The sequence below is a fragment of the Rattus norvegicus genome, chromosome 15 (assembly GCF_036323735.1).
Source record: "Rattus norvegicus strain BN/NHsdMcwi chromosome 15, GRCr8, whole genome shotgun sequence".
In the NCBI taxonomy this organism is placed as follows: Eukaryota; Metazoa; Chordata; class Mammalia; order Rodentia; family Muridae; genus Rattus; species Rattus norvegicus.
The window spans coordinates 21,192,782-21,208,228 of record NC_086033.1 but is presented as its reverse complement, the minus strand read 5'-3'; the positions used below and the strand labels follow the sequence as shown (position 1 = coordinate 21,208,228).

Here is a 15,447-nt window from a genome sequence, read left to right as displayed (position 1 = left end):
CAGTGCTGCCAAATAACTTAAGGCATGAACGCTACTGGTTCCACTTGTGTTTGCAGGTGAACTCCCAACACCGTGATTGATACAGTTTGGTGAGAAAATAACTTGGAGAATCACCTTTGCTTCAAATAAGGTAACAGTTGCCAGTGTCATGAACAGACCGCCTCGGCTGCTAAGAAGCACAGCTGGGTTCTTAGCACCGGGCAGAGGCTGGGCTACACAGCTGTGTCCTTACCCTTAGATCAGCCAGTTCTTCTGCTCCCTAGCAAGAGCTCCTCTGAGTGCGTCCGCCATTTTTATTTCAAGAATGTTCTTTTTAAGTGTCTTTTGCTGTGGCTGGTGTGAGTTCTCTTGTATTTGGCTATTTCTCCCTCTGGAGTAATCGTTTGGATGTTTCATTTCTCTTAAGTCATTTCTCCCTTTTTCAGGCACTTAGTAACCTTAATATACAATTGACCCAAAAAGATTTTTTTTTTAAATGTAATGCTACGATAAATACCAGCTGGAGTTGGTTGTATTATCTGCCTGCTACAAGTTTATTATTACTGTATGCCTTATCTGAATGTACCCAAATCTTATGTATTTGTCTTCTAAAGCTGCAAAAACATTTTATAGATATTAATGTTTTATATATACTGGTGCCAAAATATGTTCAAAGAAAAAATTTGGGCTCTCTGATTCTTGTCCTGGTTGGTTTTTGCCAACTTGATATAAACCTAGATATACCTGGGAGTAAGAATCTTCAGTGAGAAAATGTCTCCATCAGTTCAGCCTGCGGTGTATTTCCTTGATTGATGGTTGATGTAGAAGGGCCCAACTCACTGTAGGCGGAGCCACCCTGCCTAGGCAGAAGGTCCTGACTCTGCAAGAAAGCAGAGGGAGCAAGCCAGTAAGCAGCACTCTTTCATGGTCTGCTTTGTAGATCCTGCCTCCATGTTCCTGCCTTGACTTCCCTCAGTGATGGAGTGACCTGAGAGTTGTAAGCTGAAATAAACCCTTTCTTCCCCAGTCACTTTGGTCATGGTGTTTATCTTACCTCAGCAGTAGAAAGGCTAACCACAGCGATTCTCTGGGTTACTATCCTCAGGGTGTGTTTGGGAAGCATGTTTGCGCTGCAGGCCGTTCACGTTTGTTTTGGAGTTCTTTTCACGCCCCTTCACCTAGAGCGTCCATTCTCTTTGACTCCCAGTCTGTGTTCTGCCCTTACTACCTCATTGTATTAATTGTTTTTATTTCCGAAGACTTATTTTATTTTAATTATATTGGGGTGGGGGTGCACTTGAGTGCAGGGATCCACAAGAGCCAGAGGCATTAGATTCCACTGAAGCCTGGGTCATGGTGGTTGTGAGTCACCTGATGTGCAAGCAGCAAGTATGGCCACTGAGCTTCCTCTCCAGCTCCCGTGCAAACGTGTGTAGCCCCAGAAATTAGCCTTTTAATGTACTTTGTGGGGATTCTGTTGTCTGTTCTTCAAAGCTGAATTTCAAAATCCACTACTGTGTTCTCAGTAATGCCTCCTACTCCAGGCCCAGGTTCTGTTTGCCTCTAAGGTCCATTTGGTCAGTTGGGCAGAGAAAGTTTTCTCCACTGTTTGTACTTTTTTGGTACCTATCACTAACAGTCTCGTTTTTCTTAAGTCTGCAGGGTTTTTTTGTTTTTTTGTTTTGTTTTTTTTTTTCCTGTATTTAATTTGTCTCCAGGTGTTCTGGACTATTTTTAAACCTTTTTCTTGTTTACTGTGTGTTGTCTGTAGATGTCAAAAAAGATTGGTCTGACCATGCTCTCTGGTGGGAAAAGAAGAAAACTTGGCTGCTTAAGACACACTGGACCTTGGATAAGTATGGCATCCAGGCAGACGCCAAGCTTCAGTTCACCCCACAGCACAAACTGCTCCGCCTGCAGCTTCCCAACATGAAATATGTGAAGGTGAAAGTGAACTTCTCTGACCGAGTCTTCAAAGCTGTGTCGGACATCTGCAAGACTTTCAGTAAGTGGTCAGCCTCAGTCAAGCGCGAGGCAGATGCGGCCGGCACTCGGCATTGAGCTTGTCCTAAGGGGGTGTGGGTTGGGATGAACCTGTGGGCATCTGTATTTGAAATTATTTATAGGGTTTTTTTTTTTTTAAGATAAAGAAATATTGGGTTAAGGTGGAAAAGGAAGAGTTAGATTTTTTTCCCCTGATAAGAATTGTATATTATATAAAAGTCTTTTCTGATGACTTGATTATTTGACAGTTGTCAGATTGACCCGTGCTCTCAGTGCAAGCGCCATCCCAATGAACTACGCCCTAAACCACAATTGCATTGTTTGTGGGAGGGTGGGGAAGGGAACAGGCATTGTTTTCAGAGGGCTGTGGCTCTTCAGTGTTTCCTACACATAAGTCACTTTGACTGTGTAATTCAGAGAGATGATGTCACTCCCGCTGAAGGCTTGCCCGCTCCTAAGGAAACTACCGCGAGGACTTGCTCGCCCAGTGTGAATACTCCTCAGACACAGATGTGGATTGCTTTTTGTTTGTCTGACGTGGTTATGATGTATAACAGGAAGCATTCAGCCACCAGAGAGATGTGAATGTTCGTCACTTGTTACTACCAGCACACAGTTCTTAGACACATCTAACGAGTCTCCAGGTTTTATTCCAACTAGAACTATAACTCTTTTCTACATGTGTTGCATTTTCAGATGATACTAGTCATTCATGAATATATTGGCCCCCCAAAGCAACTTTGATATACAGTTTGGTTTGCTACATACGCGCTTGTTCAGACTGTGCGGTAGACTGTGTTTTGTGTGTGGCTTTGCACATGTGTTTGCAGGTGTGGGAGACTTCCCTGGCGTAAAGATGTTAGGAGGATGTTGGTTCTCTGTCCTCTCTTCTCTGCACTGATTCCTTCAAGCAGGTGTCTTTGAACCTGGAGGGGGGCTGGCAGCCTCTGCAATCCTGTCTTTGGCCCCCACAGCACCAGGGCGGCAGTCTTGTGCTGACTGTTTAGGTGGAAGCTGGGGATTTGAACTCATGTCCTCATGCTTGCACAGCAAGTGCTCTTACCCATAGAGTCATCTCCCTGGCCCCAAGTATATGCATTCTTAAAACAATTTACTGTTTTGTGCTGTTTCACAATACTTGTGTGTAGCTGCATTGGTATTCCCCATGAGTTCTGTTAGTGGACATTTCGGTTGTTTCACTCTTAGAGCAAATACTGCAGTGAGGTTTTGTTTTTGTTTAGCATATTGTTGACAAGTTTTTAGTTGAGATAGCTTCGGGACACCCACCTTAGTTCCTCATCACCTAAACTCACTGCTAGAGCCACTGGTACATACTCCTCCCGTGCAGGTACTCCTCCTACTCCTCCCCTGCCGGTCCTCCTCCTCCTCCCCTGCCGGTCCTCCTCCTCCTCCCCTGCCGGTCCTCCTCCTCCTCCCCTGCCGGTCCTCCTCCTCCTCCCCTGCCGGTCCTCCTCCTCCTCCCCTGCAGGTCCTCCTCCTCCCCTGCCGGTCCTCCTCCTCCTCCCCTGCAGGTCCTCCTCCTCCCCTGCAGGTCCTCCTCCTCCCCTTCCCCTGCCGGTCCTCCTCCTCCCCTTCCCCTGCCGGTCCTCCTCCTCCTCCTCCCCTGCCGGTCCTCCTCCTCCTCCCCTGCCGGTCCTCCTCCTCCTCCTCCCCTGCCGGTCCTCCTCCTCCTCCTCCCCTGCCGGTCCTCCTCCTCCTCCTCCCCTGCCGGTCCTCCTCCTCCTCCCCTGCAGGTCCTCCTTAAAGGAAGGCTGGGTTGGGACTGTTGCTCTTTAACTTTATGATTCTAGATTTGTCCCATGGATTCTCCATTTCTTTGTGGTTCTAATAGGGCCCCTTTGATCAAGTCAGAATCTATTTTAGGTCTTTTAAGAAAAAAATTTTAAATATTTATTTATTTGCTTATTTATTTGCTTACTTATTTGAGTTCTCTATCTGGGTGTACACCTGAGTGTCAGAAGAGGGCATCAGATCCCAGTAGATGTGGCAGCTGAGAATTGATCTCAGGATCTATGGAAGAGCAACCAGTGCTCTCTCAATCACTGAGCCATCTTTCCAGCCCCTAAGAATTTTTCTTTAAAAGATTGATTTTATGCATATGAGTGCTCTGTTTTGAGACACCAGAAGAGGGCATCAGATCCCATTACAGATGGTTGTGAGCCACCATGTGATTGCTGGGAATTGAACTCAGGACCTCTGGAAGAGCAGCAACCACTGAACCATGGTTTCAGCCCCAAGAATACTTTTTTTAAACCTCTGACATGTGTGTTTTTCTTATTTTTTTTAAAAGATTTATTGATTTATATATGAGTACACTGTAGCTGTCTTCAGACACACCAGAAGAGGGTATCAGATCTCATTATAGATGGTTGGGAGCCACCATGTGGTTGCTGGGAATTGAACTCAGGACCTCTGGAAGAGCAGTCAGTGCTCTTAACTGCTGAGCCATCTCTCCAGCCCGAGTTTTTCTTATTTTAAAGTAATCTTAGAAATGCTCATCTTTTCCCTCAATTTTTAGGCATCTTTTGCTGTTATTCCAAAGAACTTAGGGAATCAGAAGGGAAACAGATTAATATCACTGTTTTTATGTAGTGCGTCTGGGATAATTCACCATGTTTAACTGGATGATATAGATTAAACCACTGAAAAACACAAAGAATTACATAAGTTATCTAATACATAATATTTAGACTTAATATCTGTTGATACTTTATCATTTTTAAGTCACAGTAACATGTAGATTCCTTGAGTGTCAGTCTCATGGCTTCCTTCACAGAGTACATGTGTGCCTAGTTTGCTGTTGTGTTACTGTGATTAAAGGTGTATGCCACCACAAATGGTTCAAGTTTGTTTTTTTTTTTTTAATTTATTGCTTGTATATGGCTTTGGAGCAAATGTCGTGATGGTGTACATGTGGAGGTCAAAGAACAACTTTCAGGAGTTGGTTGTGTCATATTGAATAGGTTCTGGGACTTGAACCCAAGTCTTTAGCCTCTACTCTGAGCCATTTACTAGACCAGATCTTTGATTTTTATGCTTAGTGTTCTTTCTAGCTTGTCTGAAAGACCATGACAGATGCTACGCTCTGAAAAATATTTTTCTGAATTTCTTGGGAGCTTTGTAGGTGAGTGTAGGGTTGACGTTTTGTTTTGTTTCTTTCTTTGGGACATCCTCAAGTTCTAGGACAGTGAGTGTGTGCCACCATGCCTGGCTTAGGGTCGAGTCTAGCAGCTTCTCCATGCTGTATGCACTGAGTCACCTCACAGCCCTTTCCCCCCCTCATTGGGTACTGCTGTTAGAAATGTCACTTTCTATGTAGATAGTCATACCTCTTACAGATAATAACTTACCCTGTTTTTCATTTGCACATCGTGTCCTCCACTGTCTTAGGGTTTTACTGCTGTGAACAGGCTCCATGACCAATGCAAGTCTTATAAAGGACAACATTTAATTGGAGCTGGTTTACAGGTTCAGAGGTTCAGTCCATTATCATCAAGGTGAGAGCATAGTGCATCTAGGCAAGCATGGTGCAGGAGGAGCTGAGAGTTCTACTTTTTCATCTAAAGGCTGCTAGCGAAGACTGACTTCCAGGCATCTAGGAAGTAGGTCTGATAGCCCACACCCACAGTGACACACCTTCTAGTACCGCTCCCTGGGCAGAGTATATGCAGACCATCCCACCTTGTCTCATTGCAATGAACTGTACTTTTAGTCATGATAACAGGGACAATATTGTTTCATTGTTTCTGATTCTTTACATCGACTTACCTTTTGTTGTGTTTAGAAGTTTCCGCCTATATTTTATTCCTAATACCTAACCACATGTACTTAAGTAAGCTTGCCGATCCTGAGCTAACTTATTGGAGATTCTCTGTTCATCTTCCCACCACTGAACACCAAACTCTGACGTGACCTCGTAACTGCTCTCCGCAATAATTTTCTCCCATTAAGTTCTTTAGTATTCAAGCCAAGTAATTTTCCTCAAATTAAATGAATTCACTTAAGTGCTGGTCACTGTGGTTTCATTAGTTGAACTCTTCTGGGTTCATTCTTGTGGCTCTTGATTACTGTAAGAGAAGTAGAATCCAAAGGAAGAAAAATGACATGGCAGGTGTTCCCAAAATGCCACTAACACCAGAGCCCAACAGTCAGCCATCAGACAGACGTGCAGTTGAATGGAAATTATCTGATTTTGCTGAACTCTGACAACCTTTCTAAAGTTATTTTGTTTTTAAAATTGGTATAAAAAACATTTTCTTTCGTAATTTAACTGTTACAAAAATGTCACGTAAAGATTAAATGAGATGGGCTTGTTTGCCTCTGCCTTTTCACAACAGACATTGCTGTCAGAGAATGGTGAGTTCTTACCTAACCTGTACAAACGTGCACTCCCCCAGGACAGTGTTCCATGTACAGCGTGTTAGGTCGGTGTTAATAGATCAGGGTTCAGGTCTTCCCATTACTGAGGTAGGTTAGGCCATTCCTAATCCATTCCCTCTTTCTCCTCTGCCCTGTTCCTGGGAAGGGCACCTACCTGTGTTTGGTACAGGCACACACAGGGAGAGTGATCTGAGAGCAGGGCCTGTTGAAGGGTTTCCTGCAGAGACGGAAAGGAAGGAAGAATCCGTCAGATTATTGTTCTGCACTTTATGCTGTGTGTGCCCTCAGAGTTTTTGTTGTTTGTTTGGTCTAAAAACTGTTCAGTGCTTCTTGTTATTTATTTTCAAATTGCTTTTCTCTTATATTTCATTCTTTATAAATTTAGTTTTGGCTGTAAGTAGTAGAAATCCAAACTCTGTTCCACGGAAGGGTTTACATTTTCACAGCGTGAGAACTCCCATGAGGAACTGAAGTGCTTAGTTACAGGACTCCAAGGACAGACCCTTCCACAAGGCCCTGCAGTAGTGAGGGCTTCTGTTGCCATGATTAACACTGTGACCAAAAGCGACTTGGGAGAGAAGGGTTATTCCAGCTCACAGTTCTCGGTCATGCTCCACCACTAAGGGAAGTCGCTGCGGCCAAGTGGATTTAAAGGCCAAAAGCTCAGGGCACGCCCCCTTTGGAGGAGGGGCTGTTGAGCTCCTTTCCAAACTTGGCGGATAAGTGAAGCAGAAACTCCCCAGACTGTTCCAGACCAGAGAAAGGGAGAGACACTAACCTTTGCAGTTTCTTTATGTTAGAGACCAGCAAAGAGGGGGTTAAAAACTGGTCAGTGAACTCCTTTGTAGAGACCAGCAAAGAGGGGGTTAAAAACTGGTCAGTGCACTCCTTTGTCAAGGCCATAATGAGCCAAACAAAGCAAAGCCTAAAGATCAGCTGATGTTTTCATTAGAGTAACTAAGGGCTTACGCAAACTCTTTGTCTCACTGAACTTTTAGCATTTATCTTCTCTGTGTGTTTTGTGTGCGTGTATCTACCTGGTACCTCCTGAGGCCAGAAGAGCATGTCAGATCCCTAGGAACTGGAATTATAAATGGTTTTGAGCTACTATCGGGTGCTGGGAATCCAACCTGGGTCCTCTGGAAAAGCAGTCCGTGCTTTTAACAGCCGAACCAACCATCTTCCCAACCCCTCACTTAACTTCTATCTGGTCACTTTGAGGTATATGATCTTCAGATAATATAGAATGCATTTTTGACAAACCTACAGCAGTGTGATAAAGGCAGGTTTCAGCACCCTCATTTCCTAACTATAGTTTCCTCTCCTCACCCTGGAGTTTCCTCTCCCTATTGTTTCCTCTCCCTATTGTTTCCTCACCCTCCAGTTTCCTCAGTCCTAGAGTTTCCTCAGTCCTAGAGTTTCCTCGTCCCCTTGGCTGTTCTTGCCCCACCAACCACTGACCTGTCTTCTATCACTACAAGGACTGCCTTTTCTCAAATGTCATTTTGGTGTAGCCATAGCGTATGTGGCCTTTTCTATATGGCTTTCCCCACTTAGGACATTCCGTTCAGCCCTCCGCGTATAATTTACCCGTGGTGGTTAGAGTGGGAAATGTTCCTTAGAGGCTGAGGTATTTACACATTTGGTCCCTGGTTGGTGCTGTTTGGGAGGTTTGGGTTGTGCAGTCTTACTAGAGAAGTATGTTGCTGGAAATGGGATTTCTGTCTCGCCCACCTCACCCTGTCTGTTTTGTGCTTACAGTAAAAGATGTGGTCTCCTAGCTTCCTGTTCCTGTTGCCATGGTTTCTCATCATTATAGACTCTTACCTTTCTGAAACCATAAGCCAAAATAAAACTCTTCTATAGGTTGCTTTTGGTCACAATATTTTATCACAACAACAAAAAAGTAATACTACAATAGCAATCTCAGGGCACATTGATTCCCTCCAGTTTGGACTATAGTAAATAAAGCTGCTGGACTGGTAAGACATAGCTCAGCAGGTAAAGGTGCTTGCCCCTAGCCAGAAGACCTGAGTTCAGTTCCCCAGACCCTTTACTGCATAAGGTCTAATTTCTGCAGATGGTTATCAGGCCCTACACATGCACACACAGTAAGTAAGAGAGATTAAAATGTTGAATAAAGATGCTAAGCCATCTACTTGTAATTCTTGTAGGAATTCTGGGTCATAAGACAGGAAATTTAAAAGAATGAAAATTTCCAGCTCCAGTGCAAACCGCCCATACTATTTTGCATTCTGACCAGCAGTCCTTGAGAGTTCCTGTTGCCTGGTGCCCTGGATTAAATAAGAATGCTCCCCAGTAGGCTCTTACACTTGAGTGCTTTGTCACCAGGGAGTGGCACTATTTGAAAGGATTAGAAGGATTAGGAGGTGTGACTTTGTTGGAGACAATGTGTGTGGGGGGGGGCGGGGTGGACTTTGAGGTTTTAAAATCCTATGCCAGGCCCCATGATTGCTCTCCCTCCCCCCTTTCCTCATTTTTCCACCCCTCCCTCCCTTTCTCCCCCCACCCTTCACCCCTCCATTTTTCCTTCCCTTATAAAGTAGGCTATCTGGAAGAACTACAGACATGGGCTGGAGAGATGGCTCAGCGGTTAAGAGCATCGACTGCTCTTCCAGAGGTCCTGAGTTCAAATCCCAGCAACCACCTGGTGGCTCACAACCATCTGTAATGGGATCTGATGCCCTCTTCTGGTGTGTCTGAGGACAGCTACAGTGTACTCATGTATAAAAATGAATAAATCTTTAAAAAAAACCAAAACTACAGACATTTTCTACGTATTCTGAATGTAGAAACTTTATTGGACATGTTTTAAGTTTTTCCTAGTGAGTGGCTAGCTTTTTTGAAATGTTATTGCAAAAAGATTTAATGTTTGTCAAAACCAGTTTGTGATCTCTTATTTTCTCTCATTCTATTTTCTTTACTTTCTACTAAAGGGTTTAGTTAGTTGTCCTTTGTGATTAGAGTTCTCTCTACTGGTGACTTATGATCTATTTCCACTTTTGTCTTCATAGTAATTGCTTTCAGGAGTGTCCAACTTCAGCCTGTACCTGTGTTCAGGATGGATGTGAATATAGCTTAAACAGAAAAATCATTACTTTACTTAAAACACTATTGGGTATTTTTTTCTTTTTTTTTCTTTTTTCCTTAACTGGATTTGTGCAGCTCTTGAGCAAGAATTTTGCAGCAGTCAACAGTGTCACAGAGGTAGGCATGTCTGTAGAAGATTGTCTTCATTGTTTGTTGATGTAAAAGGGCCGAGCCCATTGTGGGCAACGTCATTCCCTAAGCTGGGCTCTGAGAGCAAAGAAAGCTCATTAGCAGACAGGCCATGTGGATGCATTCATTTCTCTTTGTGTATGTGATGGGACCAGTTGTCCTGAGTTCCTGACTCTGAGACACTTCTGTAATTATAGACTATAACCTGGAAATGTAACCCAAAGAAGTCCTTTCTTCTATAAGTTGTTTTTGATTAGATTGTCTTATTACAGCAACAAGAATGAAACTGGCGGTTTGAAACATAGGATAGCTGAAGAGTGCCAGCTTCTCCTCCCTCTAGTAATTGTTCTTTAAGTTGCTTTCTGGTTAGTGGAATTCCAGAGCTGTCTGTCATTCTGTGTGTGCTTTCTGTTTCCTTTTAGTGATGCATAAGTGTCTTATTTTCAGTAGTGTCTCTTGTTACGTCTTTAAGTTCATTGGCTGTTCCTCTGCCAACTATCTAATTATGCTAATTACCCTGCCCAGTGTGTTTACCAAAGCAAGTATGTTGTCCTCATACTTGATTTTGATTTTATTATTTTTATTTGAACCTTTCTTTTTTCTCTTCATAATGTTTATTTCTCCGTTTAAACGCACACACTATGCATAGAGTAGCTCCTGTTGTTAGTAGCTGGCACTTAGTCCGGGTAATTCCTGCTTTCCTTCCTGCCTCCCCCGCTTCCTTTTCCTTCACTCGGGGTCACGGATCAGATTTTCCCTGCTCGGGTCACAGCCAGTGCTCTTAACCAATTAGCCATCTCTCCAGTCAGTGCTCTGAATCTTTATTTTCATCTTTTCTTTGTGGACTGCTTCTTCACTTGTAGGACCTTTACTCTGCCATTTTGAAATTTCATAGTGATGTCCCCTGGTTAGGGATTTATTTCAGTCTGTTATTATGGATGTGCCTGAGGGCCTGATTCTTGTGTGTCTGTGTCCTTGCTGGTTCTTCTCCCTTTGTTTGATCGTTTGCTGTTGATGTGTGCTCTTGAGTTGACTCTCTTAGTAGTAACTACGTCTTCTGCTGGAGTCTTTCACTGTGACACCACATGCTCATTCTCCGTGTTTGTATTTCCCGAGGGTGTCGCACAGATGATCAATAGATTTAAGATCACTGGCTTTAATACAGTTGCACCTCATGGAATAGTAAGGATGCATAGAAGCCCCTCCCCTGTTGTTAATACCCAAAGCCTCTTGGTCCCTGCTTCGTTGCTGTTCTGTGGTCTCTCAGATGCCCTTCTCTCGTCTTTTTTAGCATGTTTATTGATGTAGTTTCATTTGCTTCTCCTGTATTGCTTGTTTTGTGCATACAAGAACTCTACTACTGAGCTATGTACATCTCTGACTTTCATATTTGAAACTGTTAGCATTTCATTGCCACCGTAAGGAAATATCATAAATTTAGTAGCCAAAAACAGCACAGAAGTTTTATCTCATAGGCTGAGGGTCTGGACACAGCATCATGACTCACCTAGGTCCCCTTTGAGGTCTTCGTTTCCTCCTTGACACTCTGAGAGTGGGTTCTTCGGGGCACAGTTTTGTTCCTTGTAATTGTAGGAGTACGGTCTTACCCACTGTTTCTGAGGCCTCCTGAGTTCTCCTCAAGTTCATCTGACCTCTCCTCGTTGGTCTCTCTGGTGTCTCTTTCTTCGACCTCTCTTTTCTTTATAAAGGATGAGGTGACTATTGGGCCCATCCAGACAACTCATCTCTCTCCCTATGATCAGCTGCTTAGTAACCTTCATGGCAGTGCCCTTCATTGTTGAAATGCAGAAGAGCCAGGGGTAGGACCCTTAAGGGCTGTCTCTCTAGAGTTCATCTCCTTGAAGGCTTTATTAAATGTCCATTCACAGTTCAATGAAAAAGCACCCTAGATTTCTAATAAGGAGTTTTGGGAGGGGCTTAGCTCACTGCCCTGCCTGGGAGCAGAGTCCCCACCCTGAGTTTGTCATCTCACCAGCTCAAGGACTTTATCCTGTGCTCCTACAGTGTCTGTTGACAGGATCCCATAGGCTGGTAGAGTGGATTTAACAGTGACGGAGCAGAAGACTGGCAGGGTGTGTTTCCATCCACAGTGGTTTGGTTTTCGTGTCTCTTCGCTCCTAGCATTTGACCCAGTGAGTCAGTGGCCCTCGCCTGTCTCTCCTCTCAATACTTTACCACGCTGTTGGTCAGCCAGTTCCTGCTGTTCTGTCTGGCTTATTTCTTTACATTGTTTGGTTTGTATTGGTTCATGGTTTTCTTTCTTGGAAACAAGATCTTCCTTTGTGGCCCAGGCTGGCTTTGAACTTCAGAAATCCTGCTGCCTCAGCTTCTCGAGGGCTGGGATTATACACGTGTCCCATTTCATGTGCCTCTGATAGTCCTTCCTGCTGCCCCCACCCCTCACTGGAGTCTTACAGGAGGTGTTTGTCATCTTGGAAAGGAAAAAAGAATGACTGCTCGGCCTCACTATACTTAACCAGAAACTTACAAGAAAGTCTCTAATCTTAAATAAAATCTAAAAGTACTTTCCTCAGACACCCACAGTGCACTCATTCTTAGTTCCTCTATCTCTAGGCTCTATAATTTCTATATGTATGCATGTATACACGCACTTGTGTTATACATACACAAACAATATTTATGTAGTCTGTCTAGATTATCAGGCAGTTTGATAATACTGATTTCATAAGTGTTAAATGCCACTATTCTATTTTCTTTTCTTTTATTGGATATTTTCTTTATTTACATTTCAGATGTTATCCCCTTTCCTGGTTTCCCCTCTGGAACCCCTTCTCCCATTCCTCCTCCCCCTGCTTCTATGAGGGGGCTCCCCCACTCACCCACCCACTCTCTCCTGCCTCCCTGCCCTGGCATTCCCCTACTCTGGGGCATCGAGCCTTCATAGGACCAAGGGCTTCTCCTCCCATTGATGCCTGACAAGGCCATCCTCTGCTTCAAATGCAGCTGGAGCCCTGGGTCGCTCGCACTGTGTGTCTGTATCTCATACAGTGGCAAGAAGTGCAAGGATGTTGCTCTGTATGGGGCTCATGAATGCCAGCTGTGTTTACCACTCAGTGGGATGGTATGTCTTGTCTGACATTCTCATGACTCAGTCCTAGATTGTTCTCGAGCCCCACTCTTAGACGTAATTTAGATGTTTTAGATTTCCCGGTTCCTGAAAAAAAGGCACAAAGTGAAGTCAGTAGATTTTATTTTTTAACTGTGTAAGTGTGTGTCTGCATGCCAGTTTATGCATGTAAGTGCAGCAGTGCCCATGGAGGCCAGAAGAGGGGGTTGGATCCCCTGGAACTAGAGTTACAGGCAGTGGTGAGCATCTGACGTGGTTGCTGGGGAATGAATTTGGGCCTCTGCAAGAACATTATGAGCTCTTAATCCCTGAGTCATCTCTCTACTCCATAAATCAGTAAATTCTAAATTCCCTTATTAGTAAAAGTCTCCTACGTGATTGATCGGGTTTACTCGTCATTATTAGAATTAAAAGAGAATCAACTACTCACATTTCCTGTGCAGCCAGTGCCTTAAGCAGATCAAGGGTGGGACTGTCAACAAGCAGGAGACTGAGGCGGCGCCCATGCTTCTGGACACTCTGAGAAAAATCCAGCTATAAACGTTTATCAGACAAGCTCCTGGGCATGCTGAGTGCCTGAGAACCCCAGACAGGGAAGGTCTCCAGGCACATTTATTGTTTACAATATTTGTGTAGTCCATCTAGATTATCAGTCAGTCCGATATTGTTTACTGTTTTGACTGGACAAGCAGTTTGCGTTGGCCCAGTTGGTTAAGAAGTCCTTGTCTGCTTAGGACAGACTAAAAGTTAGTTAATGGTTCATTGTTGCTGTCTCAGTTACGTTTATAGCTGTGAGCCGGACAGGAAGTGACTTAGGGACAAAAATCTCAATGCATGAATGTGCAGTGCAGAAATTCTCAGAACCTAGGAAACATTCCAGAAACACTTAAGACTTCAAATGACACATGCTTGATGGTCAGCTGGTCAGTGACACAGAGATGGTGGAAGTGTGTCACGGCTCAGCTGTGAGTCATGTTGTGCCCTCTGGTATTTTGGATCTTTTTCCCATATACTGATGTAATTCCTCTAAGGGGAAACAACTATGCGGGGAGAGAGCTTGTCACCACCACCAGCCTGCCCCCACTTAGTGCCGAAGCATGATGTGAGCTTTAAGAGAGTATTTTTAATTATGTGTATTGTCTGTCTGTTTCGGGGGTAGGTGCACGTGAGCTCAGGTTCCCCAGAGGCCAGAGGAGTCGGATCCCCCATGACTGCAGTTAAAAGTGGTTGTGAGCCGCCTGGTGGGCGCTGGGAACAGAACTCGTGTCTGCAAGAGCAGAGCGTGCTCTTAACTGCCGAGCCGAGCCGTCTCTCCAGCCCAGCATGGAGTCCTCTTATGTCCGTCTCTTCTCCAAACGTGGCAGTGATGGCATTTAAATCCCAGGGCACAGCTCATAAACATCTAGGTGTATTGAGCCGTTAGTCACTGTGACTGTGACCCAGACGTGAGAGACACAGCTGAAAGGGAGGGCCATCTACAGGGACATCAGTTTTAGAAGTTTCCATCCATTGTGGCAGGGAGAGCACGGTGGAGCAGATAGTGGCTGCACTAGTTCACGATCACTAGAAGTGATAAAGGGTTTTTTTTGTTTTGTTTTATTTCATTTTGTGTATGTTTCTCTGCATGTCTGTGTACCATGTCTGTACCAAGTGCCAAAGGAAGCCAAAGAGGGCATTAGATCCCTTAGGACTGGAGTTACGTACAGTTAATGAACTGCCATGTGGGTGAGGGGAATTGAGTCTGGGTCCTCTGAAAGAACTGCCAGCATTTTTTTTTAAATTCTTAGCCATCTCTCTAGCTCCACATTGGATTTTTGGATGATAGCCACTTTCACTGGGGTGAAATGGATTTTCAGTGTCATTTTTATTTGCATTTATTTGATCACTAATGATGTTAAATGTTGGTTTATTTGTGTTTTTTTTTTTAAATACTTATTGGCTCTCTGTATTTCTTCTCCTTTGGAATTTAATCTTTAAATTTAATTTTATGTGTATGTTTTGCCTTTGTATATGTCCATGTACTGCATGTGTGATGTGCCTGTGGTAGTCAGATTGGATCCTATGGGACTGGAATTCAGACAGTAATGAGCTGCTATGTGGGTGCTGGGAACCAAACCCAGGCCCTCTGGGAAAGCAGCCAGTGCTATGCTAGTAACCATGGAGCACCTCTCTGGCCCTTTCTGTATTTCTTCTGTGGGATTCATTTGCTCATTCTTGCTTGCCTGATTTAAGGGGAGGGGATATTTAATGTTTTGAGTCTTTAAATAAATATATCCTAGATAGTAATTACCTGTCAGATGACATATTCCAGAACCCAAGCCTGGGGAATGGTGCTGCCCATAGTGGACAGGGTCTTTCCACATCAGTTCTGACAGTCCCCCACAGACATATCAATAAGCCAACATGATCTAGACAGTCATTCATTGAAACCCTCTTCCTAGGTAATTTTAAAAAGACAAAAAAATATATATATTTATACAATCTGAAGAGAAACCAGAGTATTCACAACTAATTTTAGATTGTGTTAAGTTGTCAATTACAACTAACTAGCCATCATATCTGTCATCCCAGCCCTTGCTTGGAAGGTAGTAAATGCAGGAAGACCTAGAGTCAAAGGTCATTCTCAGCTACGTACAGAGTTCAAAGCCAGTGTTTAAAAAATAAGATATAAGCCTTTAGCTCTACCTTTGCCTTATCATGGCCTCTGGTAGCAA

The 15,447-nt window shown here is 43.9% G+C and overlaps 2 protein-coding genes across 16 annotated transcripts in view; one reads left to right on the top strand and one right to left on the bottom strand.

Moving 5' to 3' along the window:
- Positions 1-15,447, bottom strand: part of Rps10l6 (ribosomal protein S10-like 6) — a 489,065-nt gene that overhangs the window by 68,864 nt on the left and 404,754 nt on the right. The gene's annotated exons all lie outside the window — the stretch shown is intronic.
- Positions 1-15,447, top strand: part of Fermt2 (FERM domain containing kindlin 2) — a 95,393-nt gene that overhangs the window by 49,767 nt on the left and 30,179 nt on the right. For all 15 annotated transcript variants that reach the window (XM_063274090.1, XM_063274086.1, XM_063274085.1 and 12 more), the window contains 1 exon segment: positions 1,751-1,984. In XM_063274090.1, the coding sequence (XP_063130160.1) occupies positions 1,751-1,984 (234 nt within the window).